This window comes from Euprymna scolopes, chromosome 10 (assembly GCF_053919585.1).
Source record: "Euprymna scolopes isolate OS-2025 chromosome 10, ASM5391958v1, whole genome shotgun sequence".
NCBI lineage: Eukaryota > Metazoa > Mollusca > Cephalopoda > Sepiida > Sepiolidae > Euprymna > Euprymna scolopes.
In genome coordinates this window covers 137578923-137597574 of record NC_136491.1, presented here as the reverse complement: position 1 = coordinate 137597574, position 18652 = coordinate 137578923, and the positions used below count along the sequence as shown (strand labels likewise).

Sequence of the window (18652 nt, the reverse complement as noted above, 5' to 3'; positions counted from 1 at the left end):
GAGCGTGTCAGTGACCCTTGTCACAGCTTCTTTCATTTTCTCAATCATTTCATAGCGACAGCCTCTGAGGTTTTCCTTGAGCTTAGGGAATAACCAAAAGTCACAGGGAGTAAGGTCTAAACTATAAGGAGGATGAGGAACTGTCTTGATGCCTATTTTGATCAAATTGTCTGTGAAAAGGATGGAGTTGTAGACTGGTGCATTGTCCTAGTGGAAATGCCATTGACCCAATTTGAAGAGTACTGGCCTCTTCCGACAAAATCTCTTCCTGAACTCCCTTAAAACCTCAACATAGTATTCCTATTGACTGCGTGTCCAGTGAAAACTCAGTGCATATAGATCCTGATTGCATTGTCAAAAAAAGGGATCATCATAAGTTTTGGGGTGGATTTGCTCTGTCTGGCCTTCTTGAATCAGGGAGCGCCAGCATGCTCCCACTAAGAACTCTCTCTTCGTCTCTGGGTCATAGCAGTAGATCCAGCTTTTATCGCAGGTCACCGAAGCATCAATAATTGTGGGATCTGAATTGATCAGTTCGAACATCTCCCTGCTGTGATGACAACGTTTTTTTTTCTGATCTTCCCTGAGCATCCTTTGGACAAGCTTCATGCAAATCTTCTACTCTTCTTGTATCGTTCTGTTCTTGGTCAGAGGAGAATAAATCTTTCTTGACTGGCGCAATTTAAATTTTTATCATAGCCAGACTACTTCTTTTTAAAGTGCTGGATATCTCTTAACTTTGCCCTCGTAAGGAGGCAAACAAATAGGGGCATTAGTCAAAGCTACATATATTTTACAGGTCCAATGTTTTATTGTAGGTGAGTTTCATTCCAAGCTGATGAAACGTAAAGCCATCATTCACCCATGCATGCAATATTAGTGCCACATTTGGGTTGATGCATCTATCACCAGTCCCTTTCTCTCCCTCTCTCTCCCTCTCTCTCCCTCTCTCTCTTAAACAGTCCAAAAAAGAGTCTCCAATAGGTTCCGCATTATCAACCAAGCTCCAACTTCTGTCCCATCGCCGCAATGTTGCATCTCTGTATCTGTTTTACAAGTATTTTAATGGAATGTGCCCTTGTAAACTTCTGGCACTTGTACCTTCTGATGTACATACACCTGACAAACTCGGTTAGCAACAAAATCCCACCCCTTCACTGTAGAGATTCCTAGATGCCGTAAAGCCTTTTGTTCTAATAGCTTTCCTCAGACTGCTAGACATTGGAATTCCCTTACTGCTTCTTTAACTGTACGAGTGTGCAGAAGTTTAAATATGATGTGAATTGATATCTCTTCCTGAAATTTGACACCCCCGCCTATTTTTAATGAATGACCAAATATTGTTCACACTTGAATATGTTTATTTAAGTGGTTGAATTTGATGTAAGCTATTTTTTATTTATTTATTTATTTATTTTTTTTTTGTCTAATTTTTGGATAAAATTCTTACAAATATTAGGATTTATATAGACCATTTACCTATTCATGGAGTATTGTTGCCACATCTAGGCTGGTGTATTTACCACTGGTTTCTCTCTCTTAGACATGATCCAAAAACGTTTCTAATTTGATAGGTCTGATACTATCAACTAATCTTCAACTTCTGTCCCATCACTACAATGTTGCATCCTTATGCCATTTTTTTTTTTTTTCAAGTATTTTCATGGAATGTGCGCTGATGATTTACAGCCTTCCTGTTTCCTTAACTACTAACAGGTAGAAGTTTAAATGTAATGTGAATAGACATCTTACTACTCAACTCCCCACATAGTCCCTTGTAAACATGGTGCAAAATAGTAGCCCTTTACATTCCAGTTGGCAATATGTCTTGTTTGGTGTGAATAAAAGTTTTAAAAACAAAAAACCTGCAAGCAGGTTGACATTAAATTTTTGCATGAATATTTCACCAGGTCTGATAATAGCACACAATCTACAACAAAGGATTTTGTAAAGGTTTTATTATATATATATATATATATATATATATATATATATATATATATATATATATATATATATATCCCTACCACATTGTATGCATGACCTAACACGCAGGCAGAAATTTATAGACCTTTTCAAGTGAGCATTCAAGTCAGAAACAAATCTGTTGATTATATCCTACAAATTTTTAAAGGTGTATCGGATCACGCTGAATGCAAGAGCTACTTTGCATTTGTCACCTCCAGAGTTAATGTTTTGAAGAAAAATAAAATCAACATAAGATAAACTGTTTCCAATGCAAGGAGGAGGGGGTAGAAAAAGAAAACTGGTACAAAATTGGACAGACTTTAAAGGTCACGAGCAAAGTAAAATGCAAGAGAAGTATCATATAAGCATTAAAAATGATTCATGTTATTTTTCTTATATATCATTAAATGAAGAATTCTTTCAATTTAAAATTCAATCGGTATCACATATTTATTTTCTATAGCAAATTTTTTTTCTTTTTTTTCTTCTTTTTTTTCTTTTTTTTTTCTTTTTTTTTTTTTGTAAACTGTTCTAAAAAGCTATAATGTCCGAAAATGGGGGATGATTTTTTATTAAATTTCACACTGATTGAGATGTTATTTTATTTGCAAAAACACTTGGCAAAACATTTATTTTTGATAGAGGGTGAACACTTGTGTTGTTGTTGTTGTTGTTGTTGTTGTTGTTGTTGTTGTTGTTTTAATAATTTGCAATAAAATTCTATTTTCAGGTCGTCATTTGTTTTACATATTTATTTTCAGCTTGTTTTATTTAATTTTAATTCCCTACTACTAAAAAGGAAATTTGATACTTTTATATGGTTGCACATAGACTGAATATGGATTTTATTTTTAAAAATAGCAAGAAACCTTTGATGTACTTACTTGTAACGAAAAAAAATATTGTTCGCCAAAAATGAAAAAAATTCATTTATTTTTTTAAATTTTTTTTTATAAAATAAAACGCTTTGCCATATGCGGAATACTATCGCCATTATCATGATATTCAAGGAAAATAATTTTTTTATGTATTTGAACATAAAAGTTGATTTTTTTCCTAAAAGTTTGAATTTTTTACGTTGACTTTCATAATGATGCCAATAATGATGGCGATATTCTGCATATGGCTAAAAAAAAATCTATTAGATGAATTTCTGTAAATTTTGGTGACGGTATTTATTTTCCATCACAAGGAAGTACAGCATAAAGGTTTATTGCTATTTATTTATTTTTGACATATTCAATCTAGGTGTGATCAGAAAGAAGCACTGACAATTCAGACATTTATTAAACGAAACTGTGTTCGTATTGTCGTCATATCTGGGCAGATGTCAGTGTTAGATGCAACACTAATCTCTCACTCTTAGACAAAGTCGAAAAAAAAGTTTAAAATCTAATAGGTCCGGCATTGTCAACCAAGCTCCAACCTCTGTTCCATCATCGCAATGTTGCATCCCTGTGTCTGTTTTACAAGTACTTTAATGGAATGTGCTCTGATGAACTCATAACACTTGTCTCTCGACATGCATACTCCTCGGCTAACCATACAAACAGCAAAATCCCACCCCTTCACTGTTCTCTAGATGCTAGAAAGCCTTCTACTCTAATATTTTCTTCCTTCAAACTGCTAGACTTAGGAAAGAAGGAAACAAGGAGGGAATTCCAAACTGCACTGAGCTGCAGAAGTTTAAATGTAATGTGAACAGACATCTCACTGCTCAACTCCTTCGAGTCCCTTGTTAGACACGATCTCTTATGTTCAATATGCCTTGTTTGTTTTTTTTTTGTTTTTTTTAAAAAAAAACTCTAATATAGGGTTATTTTTCAATCTAAACGCTTCCTTATATCTGCATTAATTTTTTTTCTTTTTTTTTTCCCCCACTATGGTTTGGATGTTTGCCTCACCTGCATTCTTCGTATGTTTATTTCAATATGGATATAATTACTCTTGCGGTCAATGTTCTTGGTTATTTGTGCATTGCTGATGCTTCCTGTCCACTTAAATCAGCTGAACTAATTATTTTGGTGTTCATTTTTAAATTCATGAGCAATCGTGCATTTATGTATTTTATTTTTTATATTTTGGAATCCTTTGAGATGAAGTTTCATGATTGGAGTATTTATTTTTTGTGAACTTTTCTCTTCATCTTCATAGTTGTTGTTTCACCAAGTTACGATCGACTTATCCTCTGGCCTTCTTTGGGACCCAATGTGCAGTGGATAGAGGCGTTGAGTCTCTATGGTTTCAGGTGATCATTGTCTGAAGATAGCGGTTTGAATCTTATCCAAAGCAGGCAGAGGGATTAGTTGGCCAAAACATTGGTGAGACGACGACGACAACAGCCATGGAAGGCAGTAATTATTGGGAATACAGTTACAAGACTCAGCATTCCTATCCTGCCGCAATTAACCACCTGAAGAATGCCGGAGGATAAGTTGGTCGAAACGTTGTGAAACAACAACTATAAATCTTAAGACAAGTTTGCAAAAAATAAATACTCAAATCGTGCATTTATTATAAGACATTCAAATGTGTAGATATTCTTTAACATTTAGATTCTTCTATTTTTCATTATTAAGAAAAAAAGGGGAAGGGTAAAATTGTACATTAACACTATCAGCTAAAGCATACCCAAAAAATGAGATTTTACTTTATTTTAGGCGATTACCTGTGAACACCCCAAAAAATGATGGTGGAAAGAGAAAAAAAAAATTAGAGTAGGGATCAGTTTTGTATCTAAATTTAACGTAAAATGTTCCCGCTTTTTTGGAGAGGGAGATGATGGTGGTTAAGTGGTTTACAACAGTGATTGATGACCTGGGTGTTCCAAGTTCGATTCCAGTTCGTTCCACAGAAATAACTTTCACTTAGGATGCTGGCAACTTTCTTGTCCCTACAGTAAATACTCGGATGTCTTTATAGAAAGAATTCTGGCTAGAAAAATATCAGAAACCAACACCAACAATAGAATCCTTGTATTTATACGATATGATGATGAATATTTTGAGGCCATTCTAAGTTTTTAAGAGAGTTAACTAAATCTTTTTTATTACTAACCTCAAGTCCAAGTGGCAAGATTGTAAAATCACACATAATCACCTAAAAGAAATGTTTTAAGTAGTAAACCCCATTCCCCAAAAAATAACACATAGAATTTATCTCCTATAGCAACAAAGAATTAATTTGGATTAACTACCTTAAAATGTTAGAATAGCTCTGAAATGGCAAAAATTCAAATTTAAAATAAAAAAATTGGTGATAGGTCTTCACATACGCTATTTGATTGGGAAGTAGATGATCATTTTATGTTAGATGTATGTGAAACTGATTCTTCACTCTTTGACAAATTTTTCAGAGTTTTCACATGTAATTGCCTAAAAAAGCAGAATCTCAGTTTTTTTGTTTTTCTTTGATGTGGTGGTGATTTAGCTAGGACTGTTAACCTACAATAATAGCAAAAATGTTATTTTTTTATTTTATTTATTTATTTTTTATTTTTATTTTTTTTTCATTACTAGCATTTCAACCCAGCGTTGCCCGGGTATTTGGAGGTGTATGTTGAGCAAAAAAAAAAAAAGCGGTCAATTTTTTTTATCTTTGACCCCCTATTATGACCCCCTAACATATATTGGTTTGGGCTAAAATCAAGTTATTAAGTTAGATCCATGTCCAAAGAATCTATATCTAAAATTTCAAGTGTTTAGACCCATAATTGTCGGAGGAGTTTGGTAAAGTTCTCAAAAGTTAAACCGTTGAACTTTGACCCCTTAACAGCCAAATTTCTGGCCAAAAACCGATCACAAAGATTTTCCCAAATCTCAGAATCATGCATATCAAATTTCGAGTCTGTAGACTTAAAATTGAGTTATACACACACACACACAGACAAACGTTCACTTTTGTAGATATATAGATTTTAATCTATCATTTAACATTTTTAATTACATTTCTTATAATTGGATAGCTATAGTCTTTATAAAAACAATTGCAATTTTTTTTTTCTTTTTTATTGTTTTTTCACTCCAAACAAGGCACAGTGCCGCTAAGTTATAAGGGGCTACTATTTGGGACTTGATTTGCAGGGGTACAGTGTAGGGAGTTGGACAGTGAACTGTCTGTTCACATTACACTTGAACTTCTGCATGTCAGTACAGTCAGGGAAGGAATTCCAAAGTCTAGCAGCTCAAAGGAAGAAGCTATTCGAGTAGAAGACTTTACAGCATCTAGGGATCTCTACAGTGCAGGGGTGGGATTTTTCTGCTTGTTGGGTTTGTCGGTGGTATTTACCTCAAGGGGGACTAATGATTTGAGCTCGTCCAAGCACTTGCCATTAAAGTACTTGTAAAACAGGCACAGGATGTCCCATTTTTGTGATGGGACAGAGGCTGGAGCCTTGCTGACATTACAGGACCTATTAGGTTGGCAAACTTCTTTTCAGAAAAATTGAATTAGTATTTTAGTTGTAATTTTTCCATTGTATTTTTTTCGCAATTTCTGGTCTTTTCATCCTTTTGTGACATTTTCTCTTTAATTTTCTTGTACATTTCAGAAAGCAACTGGTGTATCAAAGATGCCCGTAAAACTTTGCAACGTCTTACTATAACCGAAGCTTGCATACGTCCTCAGCCTGTAGCTCAGTACGGTCATGAGAAGTCACACGCTCAGGGTCCTCTTCCTTCAATGCATACTTCTCCTCTGGCCAGTGTGAGTCGGACGCAGCGTGCAGGAGGGCGACCTCCTGGCATGCTTAACGTTCACCAGCATCATCAGCCGGTTTACTGTGACTCTGCGGTGGCCAGTTTAGAAAGCAACAAGGACGTGCCTCCACCACCCCAACCTCAATCAGTGGGTGCAGCCCATTATGTAGGTGGCAATACACAAGTTCACACTGTTCGGTCCATCTCTGGTGTTGCCCCACTGATACAATCTTCTGCCACATCTGCCTTCAGCAATGGTGCCCTGATGCGGGCAACAGCAGGGGGGAGCAACTCCCACTTCTTTCACACGTCAGCAAACTACAGTGATCTTCAACGATGCAAGGGCAGTCCTGTTGAGCGCATCGTCCCCATCCAGGTGCAGAAGTCAACCCATGCCGCCACTCAACAACCGACTACAGTATCTGTCTCGACCAACACTACGCCAGAGGGATGTCAGCAGTTACCTCCTCTGCAACCAGAACGGGTCCCAAAAGTCACCAACAGTGCCCAAGATGCCAGCGTGCCACAAAACATCCAGCCAGATGTTAAGCTGACTGAGAGCGGTGAGGGAAAGATAACTAATGTCTCTCTACAATCTGGACAGGGGAACACGTCCTCCTCCTCCTCCTCATCTGAGGCCATTGATTGCTTGGGTGATCCACGTATGTCTGTCTGTCGTTTGGTTGTGGCTGTTGTCTGTCTCTTTCTCTCTTTCCGTTGTTCTGTCTGCCTGTTTGTGTTATGTTTTGTGCCTATCAAGATGCATGCTGAAGTGTTTTCTGGTTAGAAACTAAGGGAGGTAGTATTTATATTGAAAAATGTCATGGATTTTTTTTTTTTTCCAGATCTTAAGAATTAAAAATAATAGAGAAAAAAAATGGCTATGTTATTAACTATAAAGTTATTTTAAAGAATTTAATAAAATTTCTATATGCATTAATGCATTGCCTGGGACCAAAAGATACTTAATAGGAGAAATTAAATTGTGGGTGTATATTTTTCCATCTCTCTCTTGCTGTCTCTTTAGCTTTCTCTTTTTCTCTCTCTCTCCTATTTTTCCGTCCTTCATCCCAACCATCTCGTTGTCCTCCATCCAACTCCTTCTCGTGTACTATTTGCTTAATGTATGTGGATCTAGGTTATCCTTTGCTTGCATGTCTGTGGCGTGAAGTCCATAGCAATACATCACTCCCCAATTCATGCTTGCTCCTCATACAGTGACTGATAAATCATAGGCATTTCTCCCTAATGATATTAGATATGGCAGGTAGATTGCCATAAAGTTGCTGCTTTGTGGAATGATTTTATCAAGATATATTTAATACTATTCGTAGCATACGGGTGTACATGCCGTCTAATTTTCTTTCTAATCTTTTGGTGAGTGTCCAGGCTGTAGCACCATAAACAAGGACAGACTTTACCACTGCCCTGAAGAACTACCTTTTCAGTTTGTTTGTTAGCCTTAAAGTCTGTACTGTATGCAGCTCATCCAATGCAGCCCATGCTTTCGAGATGCAAATTTCGATATCGCTCTCTGTGGAAACTATGTTGCTGCCTAATACCCTGTCATTCAGAGCTAATTTTTCCTCTCTGCTATTTCCGCGTTCTCAAAATTTTCATGACAGATGCTCAACTGAGCTTCAATTTATGGTCTCTCCTGTAAGGTATTCACAGCAGACACCCGACTAGCTACAACCACTATTAGTAATTTCTTTTACTCTCTATATATACCTAGAGCTACCAAAAATTCCATGAGCAGAGTTTCTTTCTCAAAATTGCTCATTTATAGAATACAATACTGTGTAGTTGCTTTCCAGCTCACTATAACATGGTCGTTTTCAAGTCCTATGTAAACAACTTCTTGATAAGTTGTCCTCTGAAATAAAATATCCAATTTCCACCATAACTGATCATCATAGTGTTGTCTTATCTGACATTCATTAACTGTTGTCGCATGTTGAGATTGTATGCATACACACACACATGCAGGTACTCAGCAGGGTAAAGTAATCTGCCAAAGAATGCAGATCAGTCAAAACTGACGTCGCTTGAGGTGAATAGGTCAAGTAGTTGACCTCACAACTGTTGGGGTTAAACACCTGCAAAAGTACAGGTCGATATAAACAAGTGAGATGACAATAGAGTAAAAGAGTGACAATGAGCCATGAGTCCCGTTGCTGAAATCTGTCCATCTCTTGTTCCCCATTGAGGTACGCAACACAGTGAGAAATAAACGAATGTTTCATATTTTTCTAACAAATGATCTTTTTGTTGCGAGTTCTTTTCTTGGCTGACAAGAAATTGCTGTGTTCAACCCATCTACATCACACTCTTATCCTTGAATGGACTTTGGGCCTTGACAAGCGGTGTATAGTATAAAAAAAAGCCATTGGAAACAACCTTCCTCCACTAGCACCTCTAAGTTTTTCTTTTTGTTGTGTTTTTTGTGGCCAATGTGCAACATTTTTATAACCTTTGTACAAGTTAGGTGAGTAGATATTATGGCAAAACTTTGTTAGCAAACTTTTTTTTTTTTTTTTTTTTTTAAATATTTCTTTGCTTTACTACCAATTAGCCCTGCCCCCCCCCACACACACAAATTTAAGAACGTTCCAATGTTGATTCACTGTAAAATGATTAATTACTTACAGGCCAGGAAATGTTCCACTTTTAATGTAATGCTGAATGGGTCATTTTCTTCTCACATAATGAGTTGGACACTGAGTGTTCAGAAGGCAATTGTCCTCATAGCCTATCAGTCAGGATTATAAGAACAGTTAGGGTAGGGAGGTGACAATGGTTAAGTGTTGACCTAGGTGTACCAAGTTCGAATCCTGTTGGTTCCATAGTATGATTTTCATTTAAGGATGTTGGCAACCTTCATGTAGTCCCTTCAAGAATTCCAACAACAGAATTCAACCTGTCAACAAAGTAGGCGATGCCCTTTTCTCTTTCTTGAAACTTCTTTCCCACAGCCGAGACCTTGTGAGCCTATCTCTGCTCTGTCGTTATTTTCATGCCAAGTGCTCATCTGAGCTCCAGTTTATGGTTTCCCCTTGCCAAACTTTCACAAAAAAAAAAACACTCGATTAGCTACAGCCACTATCAAGTTTCCTTCACTCTCTAATTGTGCCTAAATCAAAACGCAGATTCCATGAACAAAGTTTCTTTCCTAGAACTGCCTGCAAGTGGAACACTGTTCCACTGACCTGCTTCAAATCCAATGTAAACAAGTTCTCGTTGAACCGTCCCCATGAATAATCAAATTCTACCCAACTTACACTAATAACGATTACTACACTATCACCTTACATTCGCTAATCCTTATCCTCGAGTGGCTTTCAGGCCTTGATTAATGGTGACTCCCTTGAAAAAAAAAAAAAAAAAATGTATCATGCATGCTGACTCGTACAAATTTAATTTTTACTTTAATTTTTTAATGAAATAACATTGGAAACCCCAACATCCACATACTTCTAATAGGTAGGAAAGTTAAAATGCTTGATTTTTGGTAATCATAAACTTTAGTGTCTAATAATTTTTTAAATTTAATTATCCATGGATGCATCTTTCATCGTTTACAACTCGTCAGTCTGGCTGAACCTCGCTATGTTAATGAGTCATAAATAATGAAACCCATATCTGCAGATAATTAAATTAAAAAATATGTTCTTCCTAATCTAACATCAGCACATTAGTGAATGAAAAATTATTTCCTACTAAATGGATGATTATAGTCGAGGGTGACTCAAAGCCTCCCTTTTTATTAGCTGCTATGCAGAGATGAAAGAGAGGGCACTACTCTATTCTCAGGATTACTCCACTTGCCCTTGATCCTCCCTTTAGTGCTTAGCAAGGAGGCATTGTACTATTTTATGTTTATGGTATGCCTCGATCGAGGATGTAACCCCAGCCGCTTAGCCCATTGGTGAACACTTTTACTTGCCAAATTATTCGGAATTCCCAACTAGCATTTAGGTTAAATGCGCCATTTTTTTTTTTTTTTTTTTTTTTTAAACTGTTATTTCACTCCAAACAAGACACAGTGCGACTTTGGCATATGGGCTGCTATTTCGAGCCACATTTTGCAAGGATACTATGTAGGGAGTTGAGCATTAAGAGTAAGATTTCTGTTTGCATTACACTTGAACTTCTGCATGTCAGTACAGCAGAGAAGCAAGAAATGGGGAGAGAATTTCAAAGTGTAGCAGTTCAAGGGAAGAAACTATTTGAGTTTAAAGGCTCTTCGGCATTTAGGAATTTCTGCAATGGAGGGGTGAGATTTTGCTGCTTGTCGGATATTACTTAAATTCACTCGGAAATATCACAAACAAAGCTAAACATATATAAACGACAACTATATTAAACTCGAATATTTATAAACGCCAAAAAATAAAAAAAAAAATTTTTTTAAATATGAGTGATCCAATTATTTTACAGGATTAAAATATGGTTGCCTTCTTGGTGGTGATACTGATAACAGTTTGGCATGTCAGTGTTTTTTGTTTTTTGTGTTGTTGATAAATGTTCTTGTCTGTTTTGCATGATTGGTGTGTACTTGTTGTGTGGACAGCATTTCATCGAATATTTGTCATCTTTACATTTTGTACTATACCTGTTGAAATGTTGTTGCTAATGGTTTCGTTTTTCAGAAAAGATGAAACATAGTATCAGAACAGATACTGCACTTTGCTCCTTGTTTCTTTTTGTAATTTAAACACGAACGGACCCATCCTTAAGAAGATTCATTCAATTTGAAAATTTTAGTATTGAAAATACTATTTCAAACTTGAGCATGACAGGCCAACAAAAATTCTACTTCAAACTTAAGCATAACAGACCCAGTGTCAATGTGTTAGAGATATATTAGAATACATCTAAAATTATGATTGTTTATTTTTAATTCATTTGCCGATAAATTGTTATTTGAGACTGTTATCCTAATCTTGGTTGCTAGTGTATTATATCAGCTATTACTCTGGTCAGGTTGAACCGGTTTCTCCTAAACAAGTACAGTGTCTCTGATATCAAAGTGAATTTTTACTGATCTTGAGCTAGGTCACACAATAAGTCTATTCAATTCTGATTCTATAGTCAACAATCAACTACTTGTGAGCCTGATAGTTTTTGATTTTCACTACCTAGGTCTTCAATCGTCTACCAGCCTGTTCATACCAAACAGTTAGGGAAAAGTGCCTTGTGGATGAGCTCATCATCCATGCACTGGACTGCATGCCAAAACTATTGGCAAAGCTGCATCCCTGTTCCTGTTTTGCAAGTATATTAATGGATTGTGCTCCAACGAACTTGGAGGTATTTACATCAATGGGATACAAATGCTACAAGACAAGCAGTAAAATACTATAAAATAAATTTTTAAAAATAATAAACTAAATCTGACAGAACACCATTTGCTGCTGACTTTGGGTTGTTTTCCAATTTTTGTTCTTGAAAAAATTACAATTGACGAGATTGTTACTCAGTTCAATTAAACATTTAACACAATAGAAAGCTTTATTGCAATTTAAAGTATGATGAATGAACAGAAATTACTTAGACCTTTATAATCTCTAAAGCAAGATATTAGTGAATACAGTGTTCACTATATATAGTCCTCTGTATTAGTAAGACCATATCAGAAAGAAGGAGTGTATGATATTACAACATATTGTATGTTTGTTTTGTATGATCATCTTTGTGGCTTCATTTGGACTATCAGCATTTTAAATATCGAAACTGAAATTTGTGTACAACAAATGCCTTATTTATATAGTATTGACTTTTTTTTTATTATTATTTCATCCCAAACAAGGCACAGTGCTACTTGAACATAAAGGACTACTATTTAGGGCTATATCTACAGAGACATTCTAAGTAGGGAGTTGAGCAGTGAGATGTCTGTTCACATTACATTTAAACTTCTGCATATGAGTACAGTCAGGGAAACAGGAAACCAGGAGGGAATTCATTAGTCTAGCAGTTTGAGAGAAGAAACTACTAGATTAGATGGCTTTCTGGCATCTAGGAATCTATTAGATTAGATGGCATCTAGGGATCTATTAGATTAGATGGCATCTAGGGATCTATTAGATTAGATGGCATCTAGGGATCTATTAGATTAGATGGCATCTAGGGATCTCTGCTGTGTAGGGATGGGATTTTGCTGCTTGTCGGGTTAGTCGAATGGTATTTACGTTAGGGCACAAATACAATGAGTTCATCAGAACACATTCCATTAAAGTACTTGTAAAACAGTCACAGGGATACAACATTGCGATGATGGAACAGAGGTTGCTGAGCCAAAGTACCGAACCTCTTAAATTTGAGACTCTTTTCTGAACCCTGATTGCTTCCTTGTGGCCTAAAATGTGATCATTCTAAAATTCAAAGTTATTTTTTTTAAATTAAGTAATCGCCACTTATCAAGGCTCAAAGGCCAGTTGGGGATATAGTTTAATAAGTGTCAAGTGAATGCTGAGACAACATAGTGATGATATGGAAGCAACTTTTTGGTGCTATGTTCCACAGAGGAACAGTTCTAGGAAAGAAACCTGTGGAATATTCTGTATAGATTTAGGCACAGATAGAAAGGGAAATTGTTGACAGTGGTTGTAATTAGACGAGTGCTGTAAATGTTTTATTGGGGTGGGGCATAGATTGAAGTTCACTTGTCATAAACTATCCTCAAAAATAATCATTCTTCATCATCTTTTACAATTAATCATTTAACAGAAAACCCATTGATCCTTGTGCTTTTAGTGTTAAGTGTTGACTTGTTAGAAAATGAAAGCATTTTTTTTTATGGAAATCACTTGAGACAAGGCATGCAGCCACTTGGTGTAAGAAGCTAAAAAAAAAAAACACTAGCCAAGGATAATTATTCATGGATGCCTTCCGACCTAAAAAAAAATGCAGCAATTCTTTTCCTTTTGTCGGGAACATCGCTTCTGACATGTGAGGAGAAAAAGAAAAAAAAAATGAGGCAAACAAGAGTTGCAAAATTGTTTTAAATTGGAGGGAAATACTCAAATACTTTTTATCGCGAAAAGCTGCAAGAAAGTGTGACTGTTGTGTAACGGGTTTGAATTAATCCTGTTTTAAGATGCGTTTATGCATTTCTTGAAGAGGTTTCATGTGTCAGCCTCACGCTTTACTTTGTAATAGCATCTTCATCATTAAACATGCAGATTGAATGGAAGCAAGTCGTTTATTATACACATCCACACAATTTTATCAGGAACTCTGTCGATCTGACTGCAATGTTTCAGTAGTTTAAATAGCATTGTCTTCGTTAGGCATGCAATTTGAAGAGATGTTTCTTAAAAATGAATCTTCTTTTTCCTTTTTTTTTTTTTTTATTCCAAGAGTTGAACTTTTTGAGTAGAGAAATAATTTCAGCAAAGGTATAGTAATGTTTTTACTCTTAATAACCTTTGGGTGGCTTTGAAATATTGTTAGAAATCGATATTAAATAAAATTAATTCTGTAGACAGAAGAGTTTTACTCCACTTTTATAAATCCGATTATGAAAATTTAAATGAAAATATGATACTAAATCTGATGTTTTTGAATGTCCATGGCACAGTGGATAAAGTACTTAGTGAAATCCAATTGTAATTTACACTCTTCTAGAGGTTAAAGGTTCAATCCTCAGTGCAGGTGACACTCAAAATACAATTGCAAATTACTTATGACTTCTACTTGGTCATTGCTGATGCAACAAGAGCATTCTATCTCTATTGAGTAAACAAAGTGGTTCCATTTAAAATGTGACGGAAAAAATTTCTGGGTTCAACAAGAAATACCTGACTAAACCTTATGTCTAGAATGCTTATTCCAATTTGATCAAAATCCATGACATGATATAGTAAAAATTGAGATTCGGGGTATTTTGCTTAATTAGTGTGTAATGACTATGGATCATATTTAATGTAAATCTGAAATATTTGAACTTTCAAATGGAAGATTTGCCAATGTGAACCCTTTAAAATACTTCAAAAGAAATGTAAATTTGATGAATATTTTATTAATTGATGTCTAAATACCTAATTAAAAATTTTTTTAAATCAACAGTATTTGAATTTTCATGAGGAGTTTCATCCTTTTTTTTTTTTTAATCAAAGACGAAGTTAAATTAAACATAACTCATATTTGGATTCCTTATGCCAAAAGATGTGTTTCAAAATTGATACTGATCTGCTAATTAGTTTAAAAATATGGAATCTTGTATGTAAAAATACATAAACATACCAAACTTTATAAAGATATAGATAAGAACAAGAAATATGTACAATCTTTTTATTTTTTTGTTTCAATTCTAATTTTCTTTTCTCTAATATTTGTCCGTGTCACTTCTGTTGTGGTCATTAGTTTTCTCTCACATCTAGAAGTTTTTATCATCAGGTTTTATCTTAGGGTTTTCTGCTTATTGGCCTACCTGAGGTTAACCAACCTTGAATTTTGAATAAATTTCCTTATAGGACTTTAGATTTATTGATATGGGAATAATAATAATAATAATAATAATAATAAAAACATTATGCTGCTTATGAAAAGAAATTTAAAAAAAGGATTATTTATTGAATCTGAATTAATAGGAAAAAACTGTTTCTAATTCGATTGTAGATCTGTCCAAAAGCGAATATACTTTTATCGGTTGAGCAAAGCAAATTTGTAATAACTAATTTTGAACTGGAAAAAATGTCTGGTTTGGGTTGTTTAATGGAGCATAATGTGCAGGAACATGTCATAGCTTTCACAAATATTTATGATTTTGAATTCAAATAAAAGTTCAGTCAGCTAGAACATTACAGTTGTATGATAAAATAAAAAAAAATAATTGGAAGAATTATTTTTAGACAGAGTTGTCAAATGAAACCACAGTCAATTTATTTTGTTTCTTTTAGATTTAATGAATATTAAAAAAAAAAAAAGTCATGCCCAGGAATTTTTAGATGTGTGCAAGCATGTTTAGAAGAGATTCCATCCATCGATTCGTCTATGGACAGAAACTCTGAATTTGAACTAGAGGCTCTGTCTGTCCATCCAAAATTGAAATCGCATTTTCAATATGACATATGCAGGTTGAAGAGACACATTTTAGATTCATCGATCCTTTTCTATTAGGTTTTTTAATTTTTTGAGATGAGGATTATTTGTATTTGTATTCTTTGGACTACTGTTCTCATATTTAATGTCATTTTCACGACATTTCAGTCAATGTAATCTCCAACCTTCTTCAGGTATATTTTGTCAGACTCTAGAATCATTCTGTTGAACTTGGGAATCTGCACAGAACTAGAGCCTTTATTTAATCCATGAAGGCAGCATGCTCTTGTTGCCCCGGCCATTTCTGAGTAGAAGTCCTAAGTAATTTGCAGTTATATTTTGAGTCTCGTTTGTATCGAAGATTGAACCTTCAATCTCCAGAAGAGTGCAACTTACAACTGAATTTTACCAAGTACTTTATCCACTACACCACAGGTCCTTGTGGACAATTCTAGTATGTCACTCGTGTGCAAGTCTGAAATATTAACATGCATGTAGGTTGAATAAATGCATCTCCTGTTCTTGTTCTTTTAATATCAAGTATTTTCAGTTGAAAGATTCCCCCTTCCCCCCTCATTTGCATAATTATATAAAAACTGAATTGAACCACACTTTGTTGGAAGGTGGGCACATTGCCCAAGAATCCAAATAAGATTTAGAGCCAGAAATTTCTTATGAGCATTTTTAGTGCAGTTTCATAGTTAATTATTTTTTCAGAAGTATATTAATGTACTAGCAGGGCATGGCCTTGCCCAGACGTAAAATACACTTAAATATATTGTAATTCGTGCAGATTTTGTATTTAGTATTACAGAGCCAATTGTCTATTTAATTGTACCTAATATATAGTAGTGATTTCAAAAGTTAAAAAAACATGACTTTGGTGCTATCAGCTAGAGTCAAAACTAAAGCATTTAGCACTTCAGCCACGTTTTCTATAGTTTGAGCTATGAACAGATAAGAAATATTTAAAATGAATTACTTCAAGCTATGAATGAAGGTGTCTAAAAGTAATAGAAATATGTCAGCAAGTTGAAATATTTTGCATTTCAACTTGCCGACATATTTGTGTATGCATTAGTCATCCATCCAAACACAGATTTGACTCTTTGGTGTATGATTACTATTTCATGTTGATTACAGTATTGTGACCAGTAATTTAGTAGTTTATCAGTTAAATATCTTCACACAGACATACATACATCTACTGTTTTATTTTAATAGATTTGATCATTGTCCAGTTTTGGTGTTTAAGATGCTGCAAGTTTTCCAGACTCCGTGATGGGCAACATCTCACGCCTGTGGTCCTATTTGTAGGGTTCATACCAATCATGGTGCCTCAGGTATCCATGTGTGTTAAATTCAATCTTCTTAGATCATGATATCTAAGCCTGTCTTTAGGACTTGCATTACACATCCATCGCATCATTCTCATATCATTTATTTCTCTCAATGCAGCACATATCCTCAACCCCGATTGGCAGAGTTTCACTTTCATATATCTTCACACTAATTCTAACTACTGATATAGGTATTGGAATACTTTGATCACTTGAATCAGATTCAAGTGATCAAAGTATTCCAATACCTATATCAGTAGTTAGAATTAGTGTGAAGATATATGGAAGTGAAACTCTGCCAATCGGGGTTGAGGATATGTGCTGCATCGAGAGAAATAAATGATATGAGAATGATGCCTTTAGTTGATTGGACTACATTGATAAGACATGTAACAATTTCCTATTCTCCTCCTCATCATTATCATCATAATTCAATAAATCAAATCCATCACTATCATCATGATTCAATAAATCAAATCCATTCTTTTAATGTAGCCATTCTGAGATATATTATACTGAACAAGTACATTTGAACTGCGTAATTATGTTCATTGAAGAAATTTTTTTTTTTTTTTTTTACATTTTCACCCCAAACAAGGCACATTGCCACCTAGATGTAGGGGGCTCCTATCAGGGACATAAGCTACAGTGGTACTATGTGGGGAGTTGGATAGCAAGATGTCGGTTCACGTTACACTTTAACTTCTGCATGTCAGTACAGTTAGGGAAGCAGGAACCCGGAAGGGAATTCCAAAGTCTAGCAGTTCTGGAGAAGAAACTACTGGAGCAGAAGGCTCTTACATCTAGGGATCTCTACTGTGAAGGGTTGGATTAGCTGCTTGTCGGGTTTGTCGGGGGTATTTACGTCGAGGGAGCACAAGTGATTGCAGTTCGTCGGAGCATTCACTGTTAAAGTACTTATAGAAGATGCTACATTTCATCGATGGGACAGAGACTGAAGCTTAGATGACAGTTCAGGACCTATCAGGTTGATGACTCTCTTTTGAACCTTGTCTAGTCGCGAGTGACTAGTAGCAGATGCACCAACCCAAATATGACAACAATACTCCATACATGGGCGAATGGTGGCCTTATAGAGGTACAGGATACTTTCGGGTGTTAGTAGCTTTCTAGCACGGTAGAGAGAACCTACCTTCTTCGCAGCGGTCCTGGCAATGCTCTCAATGTAATTGTTCCAATTCATGCTTCCTGTGAACGTTAGGCAGAGGAGTTTAAAAGATGTGCTTTCAGATAGTCTTTAGCCATTGCTATTTTTGGGAGAGAAGGTTTCTTGTAATTATTGAAGGAAACCAGTTTAGTCTTGGCAGCATTGAATGTGACCATCCATTTTTGTCCCCATTCCACTACAGATTGGAGGTCATCCTCTAGTGTTTCTGCCATTTCTTTAGATATGTGTTCATTTGTTTTCCTGTCGTGTCTAACTTAACTTCGACACCATCTGCAGAACTTTATTGCTCAAATCTTTGACAATCTATATATCTATAAAAGTGAACGTATCTGTCTGTCTACATTTCCCTTCGCAATATCGCTGTCAATTTTCAGTCTACAGACTCGAAATTTAATATACAGGGTACTGAG

The 18652-nt window shown here is 35.4% G+C and overlaps 1 protein-coding gene across 11 annotated transcripts in view; it reads left to right on the top strand.

Annotated features, from left to right (window-relative positions):
- Nucleotides 1-18652, top strand: part of LOC145286300 (uncharacterized) — a 408045-nt gene that overhangs the window by 313469 nt on the left and 75924 nt on the right. For 6 of the 11 annotated variants that reach the window (XM_080135163.1, XM_080135162.1, XM_080135161.1 and 3 more), the window contains one exon: nucleotides 6518-7327. In XM_080135163.1, the coding sequence (XP_079991289.1) occupies nucleotides 6518-7327 (810 nt within the window). The remainder of the gene's footprint in view (nucleotides 1-6517; nucleotides 7328-18652) is intronic. The other 5 variants (XM_080135169.1, XM_080135168.1, XM_080135167.1 and 2 more) reach the window with 1 other exon arrangement.